The 22,540-nt window shown below is 36.2% G+C and overlaps 1 protein-coding gene across 1 annotated transcript in view; it reads right to left on the bottom strand.

The window, feature by feature from the left end:
- LOC149415096 (uncharacterized) overlaps positions 1-22,540 on the bottom strand; it is a 43,440-nt gene that overhangs the window by 6,366 nt on the left and 14,534 nt on the right. The window contains exons 2-4 of the mRNA XM_089642997.1: positions 15,876-16,073; positions 15,090-15,242; positions 14,147-14,994 (exon numbers count right to left, since the gene is read on the bottom strand). Of these exons, the coding sequence (XP_089499123.1) occupies positions 14,147-14,994; positions 15,090-15,242; positions 15,876-16,073 (1,199 nt within the window). The remainder of the gene's footprint in view (positions 1-14,146; positions 14,995-15,089; positions 15,243-15,875; positions 16,074-22,540) is intronic.

Below are 22,540 nucleotides of genomic sequence, written 5' to 3'. Positions count from 1 at the left end.
ATTTATTCCACCACGGTCACCGAATTTCGCTGGACTCTGGGAAGCAGCAGTGAAATCCGCCAAATATCATTTAAAAAGAATAACCGATAATTCAAGTTTAACCTTTGAACAATTATATACTTTATTGTGTCAGGTAGAATGCTGTTTAAATTCACGTCCGCTCACTCCTCTGTCCAACGATCCGACTGACCTGAATCCTTTGACTCCAAATCATTTCCTGATTGGCGGAGGGATAGCTTCTATCTCTGAGAAGGATGTTCGGGAGATACAATATAATCGATAGAATCAATATCAAAAATTAAATGCACTGATTCAAACATTTTGGTGCAGGTGGAAACTGGAATATCTTGCAGAATTACAAAGACGTACCAAATGGAAGGAAGACAAGGGCCTCAGGACTGTTGAAAGGGACGACATGGTCATACTAAAGGAGGACAACCTGCCGCCTTATATGTGGAAACTAGCCAGGATCCTAGCTACTCACCCTGGAGCTGACGGGAAAGTGCGGGTGGTTACCCTCGAAACCGCACAAGGAACATTGAAGAGACCTATCAGCAAAATATGTTTATTACCCATGGAAAGGGATTCAAGCATTGCTACAGGGACGCCCGATGTACCCCCCGGACTGAATAAATAAGTTCCTGCAGTCATAAACAAGAGAAAAATCAACAAACTACCTGAAGGATGACCTTGGACCATCAAATTTTTGCTAGCAGTCATAAAAAGGAGAAGAATTATCAACCTACCTGAAGGATGACCTAGGAACATCGAATTAACTTGTTCATATTATGATTCTCTTATTTTAGAACTTTTTGTTCATATTCATCTCATGATTGTTTTTCCAATTAATTTGTCCATATTTATATTATGTTTATTTTTCAAATTATTTTTTGTTTATATTATGGTTATTTTTAAAAAAATATTTTTTTTGTTTATGTGTAAAAAAAAAAAAATTCTTCCATGCTGTGGCAGCATGTTCCGACTTTAGCCACGAATCAAACCAACGAAAATGCCACCTGTATCTGTATTGAGTAATTGAAATATCCGACAGATGTCTCCCTTAAGGGCCATAATTGTGATTATGTATCAATACATTCAAATGAATTAGTTTATAAATAGGCTTGCAAGCCCATTTTCTTTCTCTTCTCTCTCTAAATAACGGATCAATAAAACCAATGAAATAATTACGGAATTCGAGGGTGGTCATTTTTGTAACCAGTGATGTGTGTCTAAAGAATAAAACTTATCAATTATATTTTGTAGTATCATTAATTTAACGAGGCCAATATTCTAACAAGCATTTTTCAGCGATTTTAGCAATTATTCATATTATACAGTGTTATCAAGGTAAATAATAATAGCTTTTCCTCACCATAAAGAGACAAGGCTCTTGTGTTTGGTGAGTGAATCCTAGCTCAATTATATGGAATCATGTAAGTAAGTAAATAATATATTTGCAAAACCAAAGAGATAGGTAAGTAAGAAATCGGCAAGATTTATCAATAATACAGTTTTTATTTTTACAATAACAGTGAATTTCGCTTTACACCAGTGTTTCCCGACAAAGCGCCTCATTGGTGGGGCACCACGCTTCAGAGATGAGACACGTAGGCATTCCACACATAAAGGGGAATACTCATCGGTCATACAAAAATATGCCTGAGATGTACAAAATTGAAATATACGCCAAATTGTACTAATAATAAAATGAAACCCGTTACAATTTCAATAATTATCTAAAATCACAAAAACTATGCAGGATATAGCTGTAGTTGTAGTTGTTGTATTGCTTAGTTATTTTATACCTATAAAATGTGTAAGTATAGTGAGGAAATCTATAATTGGTTTCTCAGTTAAGTAAATTGCATATGTATAAACCAACCAAGTAACTGTTAATTTTCCTAAAATAAGATATATTATTACGATAAGAACATTATACATGGTTTGTCCTAAGCATGAGTGCGAATTTGTAACATTAAGCTGAAAATTAGTGAACACAAATGATTACAGTAAGAACATGAGAATGGTTTTTGCTTAGTATGAGTGCGAATGTGTCTTTTTAAGCTTGACTTTTGTGAACATGAATAGTTACACTAATAAAATGAGAATGGTTTATCCTTAATACCTGGACGCTGTTGTTGGACGCGGTGGACTCTCTTACTGCAGCAGCTGGTCCAGTGCCTTCACCACTTAGGATTCTTGCTGCAGAGTCTCCATCTTCTATCTTCGTAGAACGTCACAGCGGTGCTGCCAAGGTCTGGTATCTGTGAGAGGATAGTGTGTCAGCGCTTTATTAGCAGCAGACACATACCTGGACGGATGACGAACCTCGTGCTGGCACTGTTGGTGGACGCGGTGGACTCTTTCGCTGCAGCAGCTGGACCAGTTTCTTCACCACCTGGGATTCTTGCTGCAGAGTCTCCATCTTCTATCTTCGTGTCACCTGTTCCTTTACTTCATTTTACTTAACTTAACTTCACTCTATTTTTGTAATATTTATATTTTCTGTAATACCTGCATCAACTGTAAAGCGCCCCTGAGGTGATATCTCACAAAAGCGGCGCTATACAAATTATCCAATAATAAATGAGTCATAATGTGGATCATCAAATTTGACTTCCATAAACATGAATAATTACAGTAAGAATTGTTTTTTTTTAGTATGAGTGCTATTGTTAATAATTAAACGTGACTTCTGTGATCATGAATTATCGCAGTAAGAACATGAAAACGGTTTATCCTTAGTGTGAATGCGAATGTGAGTCACTAAGTTTTTCTTTTGTGGACATTAATAGTTACAGTAAGAACATGAGAATGGTTTTGCTTTAGTATGAATGCGAATGTTTGCCACTAAGCTTGACTTTTGCGAACATGGATAGTTACAGAAAAAAATACGAGAAAAGAGACGGGTTTTCCTTAGTATGAGTGTGAATGTGTCTTATTTACTTGACCATGAATAATCACAGTATGAAAATAAGAAAAAAGTTTCCTTAGAATGAGTGAGAACGTGTTTCAATAACTGTGACTTCTGTGAAAATGAATAATAACATAAGAAATTTAGAAAAGTTTATCCTGAATTCTCGTATGAGTGATCACGTATGCCATAAATTTGGCTTGGGTGAACATGAAGAATTACAGTAATAGCATGATACCGGTTTTTTTCTCAGTGTGAGTGCGAATGTGAAATTAAGGCTTAAAGAAGAAACTTACACTAAGAATTTGCAAAGAAACTAACACAAAATATACTAACATTACTTTGCATGCCTGAAAATTATTATTAACCTTTCCCTCAACTTATTTGGTGGAATGTGGTTTTAGCGCCATAAGCGATTTACTCATTAAAAAAATAAATCGATTGGGAATAACTAATAGAGGGGACATTAGACTAAAATTAACTTAGTTAGATCCGGACATAAAATTTCTTTGTAGCAAGCATCACTGAATTTAATTTCAGTTATAATATTTGTATTAGAATAGGTTTTATTTTATTTCATTAGGGGTTCACATGTTAACAAAAATATGACAATATGATTTGAAAATTTGTTTTCGCACACTTACTGAAGAAAAACCTATTTCATGATCCTATTGTGACAACTCCTGTTCACACAAGTCAGCGATAACCGTGCACTCACGCACGCATACTGGACTAAAACCGTATTCATGTTCGTGTTGCAACTATTTATGTTCTGAAAGGGGAAAAAGTAGGCATTAACATTAAAAAGTCACACTCTTTCCCATGCTGGAGGAAAACCATGTTCTCATTGTAACTGTTCACACACAAGTCAGATTTAAAGGTACACTTACGCCCCATACTGGACTTCACCGTGTTCATCTTCCTACTGCAGATATTCACGTTCTCGAATGGAAAATTTAAAAAGTCACGTTCTTACCCATATCTGTAGTAAAACCTTATTCATGTTCCAACTTTTACCTCTCGTGCTTACTAAAATCAGCGTTATAGATGTAGGAGCAATGGGATGTTTTCGCACGATTTTTTTCGCTAGGTGTCGCATTTGAAAGACAGTCCCATTAACTTGTAAGAACTGTCAAATATCATTCGTTTTCTACGCCATTTGGCACAATTTAAAGTTTTTATCAATGTTACTAATAATGCCGTCAACTTGTTGTTGTGTTCCAATGTGTAATAATAAGGATGGAGATAATATGTTTCCAATAGAAGATTTGAATAAGAAATAGTAGATTAATCAAACGTTTGAATTGGGTGACGACAATTACTTTGTCGTCTATAATCTAATTTTAGGAACAAAGTCATTTAAAATAATATCTTTTTAATTTTCTCGGTATTGAATCGTGAATTTAAGGGAAAAGTATAATATTATTAAGAAAATGCAAAGAACGTTGGCAAACTTGTCGAATTCCCTGCATGCGAAGACTCTTTAAAAAAACAACACTTAATTTCAACTTCTCAATCTAATGGAGACAACTATTTAAGTCGGGGTTTATTAAGTCGCACAAGCACAAAATAGGTTTTAAGGGTGTTAGTTTGGGTTATTTTAATAATGTATGCGTATTTCCAAACCTTCAAACTTAACTTTCATTGAGAAAAAAATTAACTATAATGCATCTTTTACTATCTCCCACCACATAAATGGTTATTTCTTGTAGTAATTAAGTTAAAACCGTGTACTATTTATTTATTTTTTGTATTGAGCATGCAGTGGAATTCTACAAGTTTGTCGAAACATTTAACTTAGAACGCAAACTAACGCTTACTGGAAATGCATCTATCAACATTTTGTTTCGCTTTCCTTCCCCGTTAAAAACATTTGTCATAAATGATTATAATACGTAATAGACAATATTTATAATAACAGTTGTGTATTATTTTTAACCATGCAAGTCTGGAAGTAGTCTATACTTTATTTTCAGGAGGAGCCATGGTATTTACCATTGATACAAAAGCTGCTGAAAAGTGAAGTTCCTTCAATATGTCCCTGGATATAAGCAGATAATTTAAGTAATAATTAGACGGAAAATAAGTGGAGTTATTTATTTTTAAATTTATGAAGTTCTTAGTGCATCAGCGTTGGATTATTTGAGACCATCTTGAAAATATCCCGGCTTCGGTTGGTATTTTAATTTGTGAAGCCAGTAGAATTATTGAAGTCATTGTTCTTACCGTAGTCTTTAAGTCTAAAATAAAACCTGTCATGATAATATTATATGAAATACAAGAATTGGGATCGTATTTACTATCTTTTCTACGAGAACTGCTTGTTTAAAAGGTTTTCACTCAGATTTAAGTTAGGACAACCGCCAACTCAGAAAATGCCCAATTGTCAATATATTATATTTGTTATATGTTATAAATATTCTGTCTCGTTTACGTTCTAGGATAAAGTATTATTGTTTTTTACAATGGTCGATTCTCCCGCCAAGTGCGAACCGCCAGAACTGGAAGAAACTAGCGCTGATGCAGAATGCGGTGAACTGTACACGGAAGTAGAAATTTCTTATCCTGACATAAAAACTGTAAGCTCGGAGTACTCAAATGCTACTCAACGCGCAGGTATATGTAAAAACTTATTTATTTATTTTTACTCGGTTTTTATACACATAAAAATTTCCATTTATAAAACACTAATAGGTACCACAATTATAAAAATGTTCTCAGATCTAAATAAAAATACAAAATTTTGTGAAAGCTCACTCATTTGACAAATATTACAAAAAAAAATATGAAACACAAGTAGAGACGCAAGTAATACACAATAAAATCAGTGCAACATATTTTTTAGCAATAGCAAAACATTTTTTCTGAATCCGTAAAAATTATCTATAAAAATGTCTACTTCAGCACACCCTATCTGATTATATAGTTTACGTTAACATATGTTAGATCAGTCAGCTGCCTTCTAATTTTAAGCGTAATAATCATATTCAAGTCGTACGTCATTATTTATTTATTCTAGGTTTGTGAATATTTTTCAACGTCTTCCCAAAAGCTTTCAATTCATATGCCGTATGAACTATGGTAAATGATGCTCCGATGCCAATAGTTCTGACCTCAAACAATACTCTGTAGTTCCAATGCATAACCGTAGTTCTGAAAGCAAAGTTTACAATCTATATTAAGTAAAAAAAAAACAGAACATCAGAGAAAGAAACAGTATCTTGAATATATTACAATAAAATAATAATAGTCATCACTATACTTAATTCTTTTGACCTTGAAAATGTCAAAACACATGTCTAATAATTGTTTAATTTATTTTTAATGGATAACCACAAAGTTGGCTGCATTAAAAATTATGATTTATTCATTTTACAGATTCTCACTCTATGATGGAAGAGGCCGAAGAAGACATAACGAATTGCTTTAAAACGTCTGGCGCGTTGGAAAATAATAAACGCAAGGATTTCACAAATAAAACTGATTTCGATAAGCGTTCAATCCCCAAACACAACAACGGAAGAAAATTCATGTGCAGCCTGTGCAGTGCTGCCTTTAATCGTGGAAGTCATTTAAATAGGCATTTTCTCACGCACACTCGAGAAAAACCCTTTGAATGTGATGAGTGTGATAAGAAAGAATGCGCCGCGGAAGCGAAGATGATTAGTCACATTGACTAGGCAATGGACATAATTTGGTTAATGTAGAGCGATGTAGAGCGTCTATCACAAGAGAAGTAAGCTTAGATTCGCGAGGAAGTAGGGCAGGATGTTTATACTCGAATTCGAGCCCAGATCGAGATAACCTGCCACCCACCCTGAGCACACCGTGGTCGTCAATGAAGGGATTAAGCTTCCGCATTTGTTTCGACATAAGGTTGCCCTCTTTCAAGCGCGTGATATCATCATTAAAATGTACATATTGAGTGCGTTTAACTACTGTCAAAAGTGAAGTGTGAATTGCGGCACGGTTTAATGGAAGATACAAACGACGAGATTCTTTATTCTGTAGGTTGTAGATGAATCTAAGACAGTAACCGAGAATGCGTTGGATCTTCTGAATCGAAGAAAATTTAATTAGTAATAGGTCCACCAGATTTTCGTCCTGTTGGACAAATAACGATCGAACTCGTTCCTCAGAGTGAAGTTCAATTTCGTCGACATTGCCATCGAAAGACGGCCAAGAATCGAATGACTGGATCCGCCACGAAGGCCCCGCCCACCATAACGTGTGATCGATCAGATCGGCTGGGGATTGACCACAAGAAGCGACATCCGCTGGATTATCTCCAGATGACACGTGATGCCAGGAAGTCCCTTCGAGAGCATCTTGAATGTGACTGACACGGTTAGCCACGAAAGTCTTCCAGCGACACGAAAGAGAACGTAACCAGGCGAGCACGATGGTTGAATCCGACCACGCAAAGGTATTGGAGATCGGAAGCAATGGTACGTATAAATCTTTGACGAATTTTAATAGATCTGCTAGAAGAACTGCCGCACACAGTTCAAGGCGAGGCAATGAAATCTTTTTTGTGGGGGCGACTCGAGACTTGGCGCAAACCAAATATATTTGGACTTTATCGTCAACATCCATGATTCGCAAGTAAACTACCGCGCCATATCCAAGTTCCGAACTATCTGAGAAGCCATGAAGTTGACACGACTCCATGTGAGGGAATGACACCCATCGAGGGATTTTGAACGACTTCAAGAGCGGTAATTGTTTAGTATAACGATCCCATTGACGAACAATGTCAACAGAGGGGGTGTCATCCCACCCAACCTTTAGAACCCACAACTTTGGTACTAGGGATTTGGCGAAAAACGTCAAAGGGCATAGAAAAACGAGAGGGTCAAAAACCCGAGCGACTTCACTGAGGATAGTGCGTTTAGTAAACTCGCGATCGAGGCATAAGACTTCGAATGAAAATGTATCATGTCGTGGCTCCCACTTTAATCCCAACACCTTGAGAATGTGAGAGTTATCAACATCCATGGACACCAAGTCATTGAGGCAGTATTCCGGAGGCAGATCGGCGAGTAATTCTGGTTTGTTACTAGCCCACTTCCGCAATTCGAATTGACCTCGTTTGAACAGCTCGATAACTTCGGTTTTCGTTTGTTGAGCTTGTTCCAAGCTGTTACAACCGGTGACGATGTCATCTATGTAAATATCCGAAGTTAGCACACGACGCGCTAGCAGTAAATCATAACCTTCATATTTGGTCAACTGTTTGACAGTACGACAGGCTAAAAATGGGGCGGAGGAGACACCATAGGTTACAGTGTTTAGTTGGTACTCTTGGGTGGGTTCCGACGAATGAAAACGCCAAAATATTCTTTGGAAAGCACGATCTGGTTCTTGAACCAATATTTGGCGATACATTTGTCGTACATCAACAGTAAACACTACCGATGGTATACGAAATTTTAGCAAAAGCTCGAGCAGGTTCTTTTGAAGCTTTGGACCGATAAGCAAGGTATCATTTAACGAGGATCCGTTCACATCCGTCGCTGAGGCGTCGAAAACCACTCTTAACTTAGTGCTAGCGCTCCTTGGACGAAGAGTGCAATGATGAGGTATGTGATACTTTCCCTTGTGCAAATTTTTTCCAGGAACACGAGTCATGGGACCACTGTGTAAATAATCAGTCATGAAAGCAGAATATTGTTCACGTAAGGTTGGATTTGCTATGAGTTCGCGCTCGAGGGAATGGAATCTACGTAAAGCGATCTCACGCGACCCTGGAAAAGAGATATCCCTTCCCCTTTCTCGGAAAGGCAAGGATACGATGTATCTTCCCGAAGTGTCCCGTGAGTGGTCAGTGTAGTACATTTGTTCACAAAGTTGTTCCTCAGGAGTGAGGTGTGAAGACTGGGGAATGGTGTCTAACTCCCACAGTGGCTGGACCTCTTCGTGGAGCCGGTTTTGGTTAGTAACGATGAAATAATTCGTTTCATGAGCAGTGTTCGAACCAACTGAACCTAGAAGAAGCCAACCAAATGCAGAATTGAAAGCTGATGGCTGACGTGGACCACCATTCAAATTACCAGGTCTCAGAAGAGAAGAGAAAACCTCAGCACCCAAAAGAAGATCAATCGGTCCCGGTTTGTGACAGTCAGGATCGGCAAGAGGCAAGTCTCTCAACTGATGCCACGATGACTTATCTAGACGAACAGTTGGCATGTTGCCACAGATACTAGGCAGCGTAAGTGCCTTGATATTGAAGAGAAGCCGTCCCTTAACACCGATCTCTAATTGAATGATTCCTGACGTGGTTGCGGAAGATTGGCCTAAGCCGCTAACTCTCTGAGAACTGGCTTGACGAGGGATGCCTACGAGCTCCGCAGCACGATCGGTGATGAAGTGAGCTTGACTGCCCGAATCGATCAATGCGCGAAAGGTTTGGAAACGGCCGGATGAATCGCGAATGCCAACATTGGCGGTTGACAATAGTACTATGGACTTGTCTCCTACGTTGGTGAGGACCTGAATTTTAGAGTCGGAAGAAGGCTCCTGGTCCGTAGACGTCGTGGAGTGTTGATACTGATCTTCCAAAGAAGCGTTTTCGTCTCGATGGAGCAAAGTATGATGTTTTTGCTGACATTTTTGACATGTAAACAAAGATTTACAATCTTTAAGATAATGAGAAGAATGAAGACAATTGAAACACCAACGGTGTGATTGAACTAACTGTAGGCGATCCTGAACTGACTTGAGTGCAAATACCTTGCACTTGGAAATGGAGTGGTCTTCCCCGCAACAGGAGCATTTCAGGTAAGTGGTGGAGTTCGAGGACCTATTTGTTTTAGGCTGTCCTTTCTTAAGATCGCAAAGAAGCGCTGAAGTGCGTTTTTTGGCAGCCTGATTAAAGTTCCGTGCAAGAGGTTTGTCAATAGTACTGCTATCGCGAGTCGAAAAACGTAAGTCTCGTACAAGAGCTTCGCATTTGTTATAAAGAAACTCTTTGAGTTTCAAATATGAAGGCAGGTCGGTAAGAGACTGCAGTTGTTCGAATGCGCATCTTGTAGGTGAATCTAATTTCGACGGAATTAAATAACAAAGCACGAAGTCCCAATTATCTATTGGGAGATCCAATTCTTTTAAAATTGTTAAATCCTCATTAAATACATCGAAAACGCGACGAAATTCAAAAGGATCGGTAGGCGGAAAATTTAAATTTAGCATTTCCCGCCAACACGTAAATGCGAGTTCACGCGCGTTACGATAGCGCGCGATTAATCTTTGATATGCTTCAACGTAGTGAGCTCCTTGTACTGGAAATGTCCGAATTAACCCTAAAGCTTCTCCAGATAAACATGAGAACAAATACTGCATGCGTTCGATGTTGGATAAAGATTTGTTTGCATGAATCAGAGCGTTAAACATGTCGTAAAATTCGGTCCATTGCTTGACATTTCCAGAAAATATTGGAATGTTTATTTTTGGTAATTTAACGTTTGTGCACGCATTCGCGGTTTTACAATCGAGAGGCTGACTGGTTAACTCCTGGTAAATTTCGACAATTTGATAATACATCTCGTCAAAGGTTTCGCGAATTTTATCCTCATCAATTTCGTTTGTGTCATCTAAAGCTAATATTTCCGCGTGAGACGTTTCAAATTCAAGAACTATCTTTTCCAGAGTAGTATAATGCGCTAACAGTAAGTTACACTTAGTTGCATCGTGCAAAGCGCTTTTTGCTATTTCATGTGTCTTGACTAACCTATTATTCGCTAATGTCCGTTTCCGGCGCAATGTTTGAATGGCTGGGGCCATGTTGAATAAACACGATTGGAAACGTACCCAAAAACGAAACAAAATAAATGATAATAATTTAATCTATTATAATTATTTGCGCGGTAGGTCGTAAATACTTAAGCGCTAGGTACCTACCTAATTACTGTTCGAATTGATTATTATTCAAAATTTAAGAAACATTCCACAGCATTATCCGTTTTGGCATACATAGATTATAATCTTAAAGTTCCCTAGTTTCGGCACCAAAAATGTTCGAAGAACGAACAGGGGTTGGAATAGCCGCACTTTAAAGGGCTATTCCACACAGATAAAGTATAAATGAATTATATGGCTTGTGACAGGCGATGCAAAAACACAATACATAACGTTAATTCACAATCAACTTACCGGGAGGAGATGGTGAAATCTGCATAGTGAGCATCATCTGTCAGCACTGGGACGTTTAGCGTGGTTGTTAGCACTCGTTATTTTAGATTAAATTGCGATAAAAATACGTCTTATGATTATTCCGATTAGACAACCGGCGATCGAGAGTTGACAGGACGAACCGTTTTTGTGCAACTGGCTCGGCTCACGGCTATCCGTCGTTTTAGCTGACTTGTGCGAACTTAAACTATACAGTTTAAATTCTGACGATATGATTGGTCACTACACAGCCTGTCAAAGCAATCGGCGTTACGGAACATCATGTTTTAATCGTAATTATATATTTTATTTTAGGAAAATTAACAGTTACTTGGTTGGTTTATACATGTGGAATTTACTTAACTGAGAAACCAATTATAGATTTCCTCACTATACTTTTACATTATATAGGTTTAAAATAATTAGGCAATACAACAACTACAACTAAATCTACATCCTGCATAGTTTCTGTGATTTTAGATAATTATTGAAATTGTAACGGGTTTCATTTTATTTTAAGTACAATTTGGCGTATGTTTCATTTTTTGTATGACCGATGAGTATTCCCCTTTATGTGTGGAATGCCTAAGTGTCTCATCTCTGAAGGGTGGTGCCCCACCACTGAGGCGCTATGTCGGGAAACACTGGTGTAAAGCGAAATTCACTGTTATTGTGTACTTCATAATATATGTTGCAGTAAAAGCAGTGAAAACTTATTGTATGAATTATCTTTTTGCTAACATTATTGATTTTACTCTGTAAATTGATTAATTATTTAATAAATATATTTAAAATGAAAAAACAAATATCACCGAACATTGACATTGATTTTTTGACATATCCAATAGATATGGATCGATTTTCCTGTGGTGTAAGACAACCATTCAGTATTGAAAGTCGCTTGAATTTGCTTTGGCCGTGTTTGGCGACTGGATCTGAATAGTCAGGTAGGTACTTCTCCACCTTCATCGTGGGATGCCATAGTCTCACTGGCTCCAGACGGTCGGCAGCAGTTAATAAAATTAATAAAGAGTGGAGACTTAAAAATGAAACTTCCAGTGTCAGATATCTAAATGGTATTTAGAATTTAGTTTTTTAAATTAATGTTTGTTTAACTTGTGCATTTGTAAATACCTCGAAGACTTCCATCAGACATTAAGTCTTGGGCTTTTGTAAATACCTCGAAGGCTTCCATCAGACCTGTGCTTTTGTAAATATCTGGAAAGCTTTCGTCATACATAAAGTAATAAAGTTTTTGACGAGTTTTACGGTGTCGAATTCCGCTGCATGATTTTCCTCAAAAAAGGAATATTTATTTTCGGGGAAATGGTAAAGATGCATTTAAATTCCAGTTTTTCTCAATTGCATTTGGTTCTGTTTAAAAATTACATCGAAAAATAAGTTCAGATTAGACATCAGCACTTTCGGCGAAAATGAAGAAATTAACAAATTATTAGAAATTGATTTACTTTATTCTATTGGGATACTAGGATATAAATTATTTACATTTTTGGACACAAACTTAGCGTGGTTAGAGATTTCGAAATTCCTTAAGTTATTGATTAATTCTAACGCATTCTTAACCCTTTCACACCAGGATTATTGATTCCACATATTCAAAATATAGTTAGAAATATTGCTTAGAAAATTATTTGAAATTTTGTTGGTCTTTGGTTTTTTTTTTGATTTGGCTTAACATTGGACGTCAGAGGGTATTTTTTAAATAGAAAGGTAGAATAAAGATAACACAAAAGTAATACAAATAAATCGTAAATATAAAAATGCACATTTACAATGTTGTGATAATCTCTAAGGTTTAAAAAAAAAACATTGTAAATTAAGAAATACTCTATGATTATAATTTTTGAAAATTCGCCATACTTGTCTAAAATTGCTTTTTTCCCGGGGTGTGACTTCAGCAAAGTTTTTACATCTGGAAAAAATGGCGAATAAAGCTCAATAAGTCGGTATCTGTAATGAAATGATTAGTTTATTAACACCGATTCAGACAAACAAAAATCCATTTAATCTGCAGTCTCGGTAAAACTAGTGGCCTAATAAATTTATTCTGTTTATTCACTTTAATAAACTATAATATTTGGGTACCTGTGAGTTACTTAAAATCATTTTTTTGTTAATTTTCAAATAAGTCACTAAAACAAATTTTCACTGCTTCTTTCACCAGCTTTTGACACTTACCTATGAATAGGGTTATTGTGAATAAGTTCAAAATGATGTAAAAAATTCACGGTCTTAGTTATGTTGTCACATTTATCCATGGTAATAACACTTTTAAATAAATTAAAAATTTGTAATGCAAACCTAAAAATATTTAAAAAAAATTAAAAATTGTGAAGTATGTAAAATGTGTTACAAAGGCAGATTGAGAGAGAGAGAGAGCTAGAAAGACAATTTTTCAAAAAAAGGATAAGGTTTTCTTCTAGTATGGGTAAAAACGTGTTTTGATTTTCCTTTCGAAAACTTGAATAACTGCAGCCAGTACATGAACAAGATTTATTCCTTGTACTAGTTTTAAGAATGCACCGTTTATACAATATTAAGGTTAATTTTAGTCGGCAGGAATAGTAACAGTAGGAACATGGATAAGGTATTTATGTCAAGTATGGGTAAGAATGTGACTTTTTTCGTGTTTCCTTTTCGAGAACGTAAAAAGCGTAAGTAGGAAGACGAATACCGTTTTATTCCAGTATGACTGCATAAGCGAAACGTTAAATCTGATTTGCGTGAGCAAGAGTAGTTACAATGGGAACATGAATCAGGCATTTATGCATTATGGGTGCGTAAGTGTTTCGGTAAATATGACTTGAGTGAGCAGGAGAAATTAAAGTGGGAACAAAAACAAGGTTATTCTCCAGTATGGTTGCGTAAGTGCAACGTTAATCGTGACTTTTTTGAGCAGGAGTAGTTACAATTGGAACATGAATAAGGTTTGTCTCCAGTATGTGTGCGTAAGTGTACCGTTAAATCTGCGTTGCGTAGGCAGGAGAAATTACAATGGGAACATGAATAAGGTTTTTCTCCAGTATGGGTGCGTAAATGTACCGTTAAACTTGTCTTGTGTGAACAGGTGTAGTTACAATGGGAACATGCATAAGGTTTTTCTCCAGAATGGGTGCGTAAGTGAACTGTTAAATTCGATTTTTCTAAGCAGGAGTAGTTACAATAAGGACATGAATAAGGTTTTTCTCCAGTATGGGTGCGTAAGTGGAGTGTTAAACGTGACTTGCGTGAGCACGAGTAGTTACAATGGGAACACGAATACGGTTTTTCTCCAGTATGGGTGCGTAAGTGCACTTTTAAATTTGATTTGTGTGAGCTGGAGTAGTTACAATAGAGACATGAATGAGGCGTCTCGCCAGTATGGGTACGTAAGTGCATCGTTAAATGTGATCTATTTGAGCAGGAGTAGTTACAATAGGGACAGGAATAAGGTTTTTCTCCAGAATGAGTGAATAAGTGCAATTTCAAAAGTGATTTTTGTGAGCAGGAGTAGTTACAATGGAGACATGAATAAGGTTTTTCGCCAGAATGGGTGCGTAAGTGCAAAGTTAAATGTGATTTGCTTGAGCAGGAGTAGTTACAATGGAGACATGAATAAGGTTTTTCGCCAGTATGGGTGCGTAAGTGCACTGTTAAATTTGACTTGCGTGAGCAGGAGTAGTTACAATGGAGACATGAATGAGGTTTTTCGCCAGTATGTGTGCGTAAGTGTACCGTTAAATCTGACGTGCGTGAGCACGAGTAGTTACAATGGGAACACGAATACGGTTTTTCTCCAGTATGGGTGCGTAAGTGCACTGTTAAAATTGATTTGTGTGAGCAGGAGTAGTTACAATAGGAACATGAATGAGGTTTTTCTCCCGGATTCATCTTCAGGTCCGTTATCATGTCTGAAAAAGATGGCAGATAAAGCTCAATAAGTAGGTATCTATAATGAAACGATAAGATTATTTAAACTGATTCGGATAAAAAAAATCCATTTTACCTGCAGTCTCGGTAATACTTTTAGAGTGCTGTAAGCATTCCTTTTTAACATCTGGCAGGTCTATGTCTATTTCCGTATAAGGGATTCTTCCTCCATCTTCTTCTCGGGATCCTGGTTTTTCCTTAATAGATACAGTCTCCACATTAATGCTACCTGAAATATAAACAACTAATGTTAATATTATATAAAGATATGAGAGCTATGTGTATAATAATTTGTATTTATTCTTAGATTGTTTCATATAGTTTAATCAAGATCCTGCTGAAAGATATTTACTTTACCAAACACAATATAAATTCCAATCATTTGAAAATCAATAATCGGAGAGGTTTATTATGTCGAAATCGACATATGGATATGCATCTGAAATATGGATATGGCGAAACGTTGTTGAAATGTTAATATTTCTCAAACTTATATCAATGGTCACATTAAATAAGCTTAGACGTGAAATATTGTGAAAAATCACGGGACATTATAATTCAAATTTTGAAAATGGAAAATTAAATAACTTCATGAAAAATTATTTTAATTATATAAGTAGGTTTTTAAGAACCCGTTTGGGTGAAATATTTAAGCAATTGTTTTTTTCATTTTATCAGTTGCGAGTAAAGCAATATTTTGAAGGTTAAATCAAAAGAGCTGAGGTGAAATAACACATACCTGCGCTACATAAATGTTGTGTTATTATTATTAAAATAATGGACGCCAAGAGGGAAAGTAAAGAACAAGCAGCTGTTCTAATTATGTGAATTAAAGACTTCATTGATATGCAATACATCTTACTAGTTGGCTGAACACTCTCGGCATACTGCAAACATTCCTTCTTCACATCCGGGAGGTGGATTTCAATATCCTTATAGGCCAATTGACCTGAGCCTTCTTCCCGTGAACATGGTTCAGTTTTAATGGATACACTCTTTGGGTTGGGATTCATGGCACTGCTTTGATAGCGTACTGTCGTGTGATGGTAATTATTCTTAGCTAAAAACAAGTAAAATCTGTAAAAAAAATTTATTATTTATATAATAATCAACACTTTTATTATTAACAAAACCAACATGTTTCGTAAGCAATGCTCATCAATTTAGGGTTAACTAAAAACTAATGGTCCCACAAAAAAGGTTTGCCGTTTTTGAGGTAAGGAAAAAATGATTTGATGTGACAGGGTAAAGGTAAGATGAATTTAATTATCGCTTGGTTTTAATGTTTGACAGCGGCCGTTAATGAACAATGAACAAACTCACGTACTCTCGTCTGTCTCTCGTTTTATATCGCGAAGGCGGTTTAAACGGATCAATCAGTTGTTGAGAGATATATTCTTACAAAAAACAAATTTACGAGTTTAAGTGTTACCTAGTTAATATAATAGAACCTACTTACACACAAGGCGAAGGACGAAGGTCAATTCCAAGACGTTGAAGAAACGTCATAAAAAAAGTATAAGCAGTTATTTTCAATTTTTGTGTAGTTCGTATAATATTACTTTAGAAAGACGGAATAACAATTAAATAAGAGTAGGAAGCAAAGGTGACTGTGTTGGGCTGTGTAACAAATTAGTCTGACTGGTCTGACATCTGACGTTTCCGTTCGTAGAGATGGTCGATATTCCGGACCCAGTTCCCGGCTACATTTATGTCACTGGAACCGTTGACATTATTTCTGTGGAACTGGTTCATTCTTGCACTATTTATCGAAAAATTTAAAAATGACTGTTCTTTTGATACTTACCCACGGTTTCTTTTTTTTCTTTTTCAAGAACCAGTTGTAAAATTAACGTTCCGCATCAGTATCTGGTAGTCAGAGCCGTAGTTATTTAATAAAACACGGTCTGTCAATACAAGCGACATACTGAAAACGCGTTAATTTAATAAGTACCGTACACACAGATAACGTTAGTATTATTTTGATATAACTAAAATAACACCCAAAACTAATCAAAATAACGTACACAATACCTATATTACAGAAGGAATGTAGGTATACATGTTAATTCCTTACATCCTGCATACCCAGCAACTGCATAAAATAATAATGCTTGGTATTAGGTGCGTAGTCGGGATACACGCCAAACGCGCGCCCAACATTTGCACACAGTTGACACTTGTCACATGAGAACGGGTCGCTTCTACGATTCGTTCTTAAGTTCAACAGCTCGGCTGTGGAACGAACTTCCGGCCTCTGTATTTCCTCCCTCCTACAACATGGGATTCTTCAAGACCCATGTTCACTCCTTCCTCTCCACAAATGACCCCCCACACAGCATCCCCAAAGATGACATAGGCCCTGAGGGAAATTATTTTCTTCAGGGCCTCCTGTGTGGAGTTAATATAAAAATAAAAAAAAAGACAAACCCTTTGTAAATATATCAGCTGGCATTTCAGCTATTCCCAAGTACGAGTATATCAATTTTACAATTTTATCATTCACACATTCTTTACAAAGAGGTACCTATCTTATGTCAATGTGCTTAGTTCTTTTATTAAAGCTATTATTTTAAGACAGCTTAAGCGCACCCTGATTATCATTAAATAAAGGTGTTTAACGCATTAGTTATTTTTTTTAACAAATTACTTAAATAAATATATTCTTTTTTTATTATTGAATATACAAACACATTACAATAATTTACAAATGTAGATATTTCGAGGCTGGTTGCGATAAAATAAGAAATTTTTAACAAAAAATTGCCCAACTCAATTGAGAAGTTATTTCTCGTGTTTGAGTTGGGAAGTGTTGGGATTTTATATTCTATACAAGCTTCGGCTACAACGATGTACTCAGCTTCTGTGCTCGAAAAAAAACTGTTTTTTTGCTTCTTTGCTTCTCAAGGAACAACACATCCAGCTAAACTATAACATAGACCCGTATAAGACCTGCGATCATTGATATTGCTTCCCCAATCTGCATCAACAAATCCTTCTTATTTTGAATTACCAAAAATCTAGTACCTATATTTCAATCCAAAATGTTTAGTTTTCTTAAGATATCTTTAAATTCGTTTAGCATATATAATTAAGTTTCCTGGTTATAGAAATTGTTAAATTGACTCAGAAAACTTATTGCAAACGCTATATCAGGTTTTTTTTTAACACCGCCAAATACATAAGTCCACCAATGAGCTGCTGATAAGGTATTTGACTTTCACAATTTTTATTTTCTTTGTTAATATTGAATTTAGCCTCTAAAAGTGTATCTGCTACTTTACAATTATGCAAGCGATTCATGCTCCACAAATGTCAGTGTGGACTAAATGAAGTAATTCTTTGCTTCTTGTACTAGCATTTGTAAATGGAAGACGATACTCCCTCACAGCAAACTGTACACGATTTCTTGCCAATATCAACTTTTTCTCGAAGATTCATTCCTTTTACAGCACTGGTCATTTTATTTAAGTAATTACTATTAACATGACCCAATCTGCGGTGCCAAGTATTGCCTGATACCGCTAAATTAGACATTATACTTTCAGGAACTTTTAACTTGTATTCCATCTTTAGTTTATAAACACTATCTGTCAAATCTGCTATAGCAACTAATTATTTCTGTTTATTATAAATATAGCAGCATTTTCCTTTGAAGTCCACTTTATTGCCATTTTAAATAAACTGACTGACAGAGATTAAGTTTGTGTTAAATTTAGGTATGCACAAAACATATTTTAATAATACTTCGTACTTACATTTAATTATTGTACTTACCTATTATCTCTTTCATACTCGTTTTGTTCGACGCATTACAAACAATGTTTTTATTCGGTGTCATGTGAACACAAGCACCCGAATATATAAACCAGTCAATTTTATTAAACTTTCCGCTGAACAATCAGAACAGAAAATGCATTAGACTTCTTCTTGCTTCGCTCTGATTCACTAACAAGACACTGATTTTTAAAATGTGCTTGTTTACAACGATAACATGGCGGAGAATGCACCAACCGATTCGGCGTCATTTTCTGCCATGTCGATTAATTTCGTTTTTATTACATCTGCACTGATTCTTATTCCACTATGCTCGATAGCCAATATCATTGAATATAATCATTCTGGTAAACTTGCAAGTAATAAACAGACGGCCGGCATAGTCCAGTGGTAACGCATTGGACTGCCATTCCGAAGGTCGCGGGTTCGAACCCGGCGTGCGCAAATAAATTTTATTTGATTGATTTGTGTTATTTCACAATTAATTAATTAAAATAATATATAATATATTTGCGGCACGTTCCAGAGTGGAAGATACTACCAGTATCGCCCTGGTGTAAGACCACCATTCAGAATTGAAACGTTGCTCCAAATGGCTTTAGCCGTGTTTAGTGACTAGATCTGAATAGCCAGGTACTTCCCCACCTTCCTCTTTCCCTTCCCCACTTACCTTCAGCCTCACAACATCCCCCAATTGGGGATGCCATAGTCTCACTGGCTCCAGACGGGAGCAGTTGGGACTCTTGTGAGGTATTCACTATAAAAAAAAAATAAAATAAAAAAATATAAAAAAAGCCGATCCATTTGTCTTTTACATTAAATCCGGTTCCATATACCTTCTGTCCGGTTTCAACAATTTGCGTGACGTAGCCCAGCATTGTGTTACAAGTTTCAATGCGAATCGATACTAAACTCCCTAATAAGGAAATGCGTCTAAAAAGCCCTTTTTTAAGTTTAAGCCTTTTCTATAAATCTCTAGTTGTTTTAGCTTGCTTGATATTAACGTACAGACACGGATTTATTGTGAGGTTTAACATGGATTTTGTTTTCGCACCGTCTGCTACAGATATACTCACAGTTTTACCGGACTTTATGCACTGTTACATAATATCTTCTAATTTAAGTAAATTTTCCACAGCGAACGTCCACTCATCGTAGTTTTCTGGTCCTTTCAGCCTGGTTATACTTGCGAGCTATGAATTAGACACCATTTCTGTTAAAAATGTCCAAAACTTTAAGATTCCGCAACAACTCCTTAACCCGATTCCCAACACGAAAAATATATCCGAGACAATAAAAAATTAGTTTTTAACACATTCACAATTTGTCTATTATCGCGACTGATTATTAAAACACCTAGAATTAGCGGGGTCCATAACCTATTTAAAAAAAAACACGGTCATTTTATGAATTCAGAGTGAACTGGCGTTTATTTAATAAGTAACGTACACACAGATGGCGTTGATAAAACTAAAATAACATTAGTAACACCTCGTTCAAGTTATCAACCATTTTTGCATTTAACTACGAATTAATATGTTATTTTAAAAGTGAAGTAATTATTCGATCAGATAATTTAATTGATTAAATGAGTAAGCTATGTAGAAGTTCTAGAGACGTTCTCTTAAAATTCCAACTCTAAAACATCAAAATAATTTATTTAGCATTCTTTCAAGTGTGTGTTAATGTAAATAATTTCATAATTTTTGATGGAATAATACTAGATATGACTACTTTCTAGTGACGTACAAAGTTTTAAATAGTGTCGATATTATGAAAGTCATTAAATACTCTTAAAATAAAGTCCAACATTTGAAAAGCTTTATTGGATATGTCTACAGCTAGGAACTACTGACATATTAGGTTTATGTATTCATAATAGACTGAAGTCTTCGTATCTGTGGGTTTAGAACTGAATTTTTTTGTTGTTGTTATTTTTCATGTTTACAAATATAATATATCAACTTTGCAATGTGTAATATACATAGACTTTAGAATGAAAGAACGGCGACCAAGTTAAATCCCAACATTGAATATAAGTCGATCGACATAGATGGGATAAGGTGTTTTATCCTTGAGCATTACCTCCGGCTAGCTCTTATTAAGGCGTGACGAATCTCTCTCGAGGTGTGGAGTCAGCTATCAGTTTCTGCAACCATCATTCAGAACAGGAAAAGGGTTCAGTAAAGACAAGGGACTCAACGAAAAGTCAAGAAGATTTCAACGTTATAATAATATTATAGCAAAGGGCAACTTTAAAAAAGAAAAAGGATTATCACGTAGAACCATAGACTAAATACTACTAGACAAGCCGTGTAACTATTGAAAAATAACCTCAACACAATTTTGGTTTGGTTCACGTGCACATTTATGAAAAGTCGCACGCTTTGTGTCGCAATGCGAAATGGGCACTGTGCATTGCGTTTTACCTTTTGTTTGTCTAGAGTTAAGCTATTTTGCTTGTCAGCTATGCTGGGCAAGTTCATTTTTTCAATCACAAAAATAACCCAGCTCCAAATATTTTAGATTGTACCCAGAGGCGGATTAACTGTTGAGAGCGCCCTAGGCAAGCACCTCATCGGCGCCCTTCTAGCGACCACATATTATAAATTTTAACAAGTACCTAAAGTAGCCGAATTTGTAGTTAGGTGGGTTTTACGTGAAAATAAAAATTTCGTGGGAGGGGGGGGGGGGTGGCTAGAGAATTTCAAGAAAATAAAATTTGTCCCGAAAAAAAAAATTGATGGGGGGGGGGGGGTGGCTAGAGAATTGTTTAAAATTGATGTTTTTACGTGAGTAATAAGTTTAACTTGACTCTGAAGTAGCCCGACCAGTCGCCTTTTAGATTTTTTCAGTGCCGATTCTCGTTCTGAGTAGCCTAAATGGCGATATATCGCCCTCGTTGGCAACACTGCCAGCTATCTTTTTTTTACATACCAAGTTTCATCACAATCGGTTCAGTAGTTTTTTTGCATGAAGAAGTAACATATACCTATACAAACACACACATATACACTTTCGCAGTTATAATATTAATAGGGATAATTAATAAAACATAAAAAATTTAAATGATCAATTATTTATGTAAAGGAATAACAGAAACGATAAACAGTCTATTTTGCGACTGCCTCACAACTTCTACGGCTGACGGAGTAGGCAGCATGGACAAATCGTGTTGTTTAGAACTAGTAGGAATTTCACATTGTATAGACTCGGTAGAAGACGATTGCGTTAGAAAATTCCGAATCATCACTTTTTAATTTAGAAAAAAATGTCTCAATATGTTTCGTATGCTTTATAATATTTTGATTTTTTTCTTCTTTTTCCTTAGCCTTCCTTTTATAAGCTGCACCACTAGGTTTCTTCTTCAATTCACTCATTATTTGGGTAATGAACTAAAACGCAATGTACTAATTAATTCACACAAATACCGCTGCGAGTACGTAATCAATAGAAGCGCGCGTAACCGGCGACATCCAAGCTGAAAGTGATGAGTGTGACTGTCACCCCGTCATCCGTTCGGAAGTCCGGTGCCGGCCGCTTAGCCCCTGCCCCCGCTGCGCCCTTTGCCCTGCAATCTAGCAACGCCCGCGAACGAATCCACGAGCGAGCGGTCTTCTATTAAAAAATCATGCGATGGAGGCATGGAGGAATAATCAAGAAGGCGAGTATGCTTTGGAAGCTCTGCATCTCTACAGAAGTAAATAATCTTTTATATTGTGTAAGCAGGAGCATACTTACTTACAAAAT

The sequence above is a fragment of the Hesperophylax consimilis genome, chromosome 19 (genome assembly GCF_061612785.1).
Source record: "Hesperophylax consimilis isolate HC1 chromosome 19, BYU_Hcon_1.0, whole genome shotgun sequence".
Classification (NCBI taxonomy): domain Eukaryota; kingdom Metazoa; phylum Arthropoda; class Insecta; order Trichoptera; family Limnephilidae; genus Hesperophylax; species Hesperophylax consimilis.
This window is presented reverse-complemented; position numbering and strand designations above follow the sequence as displayed.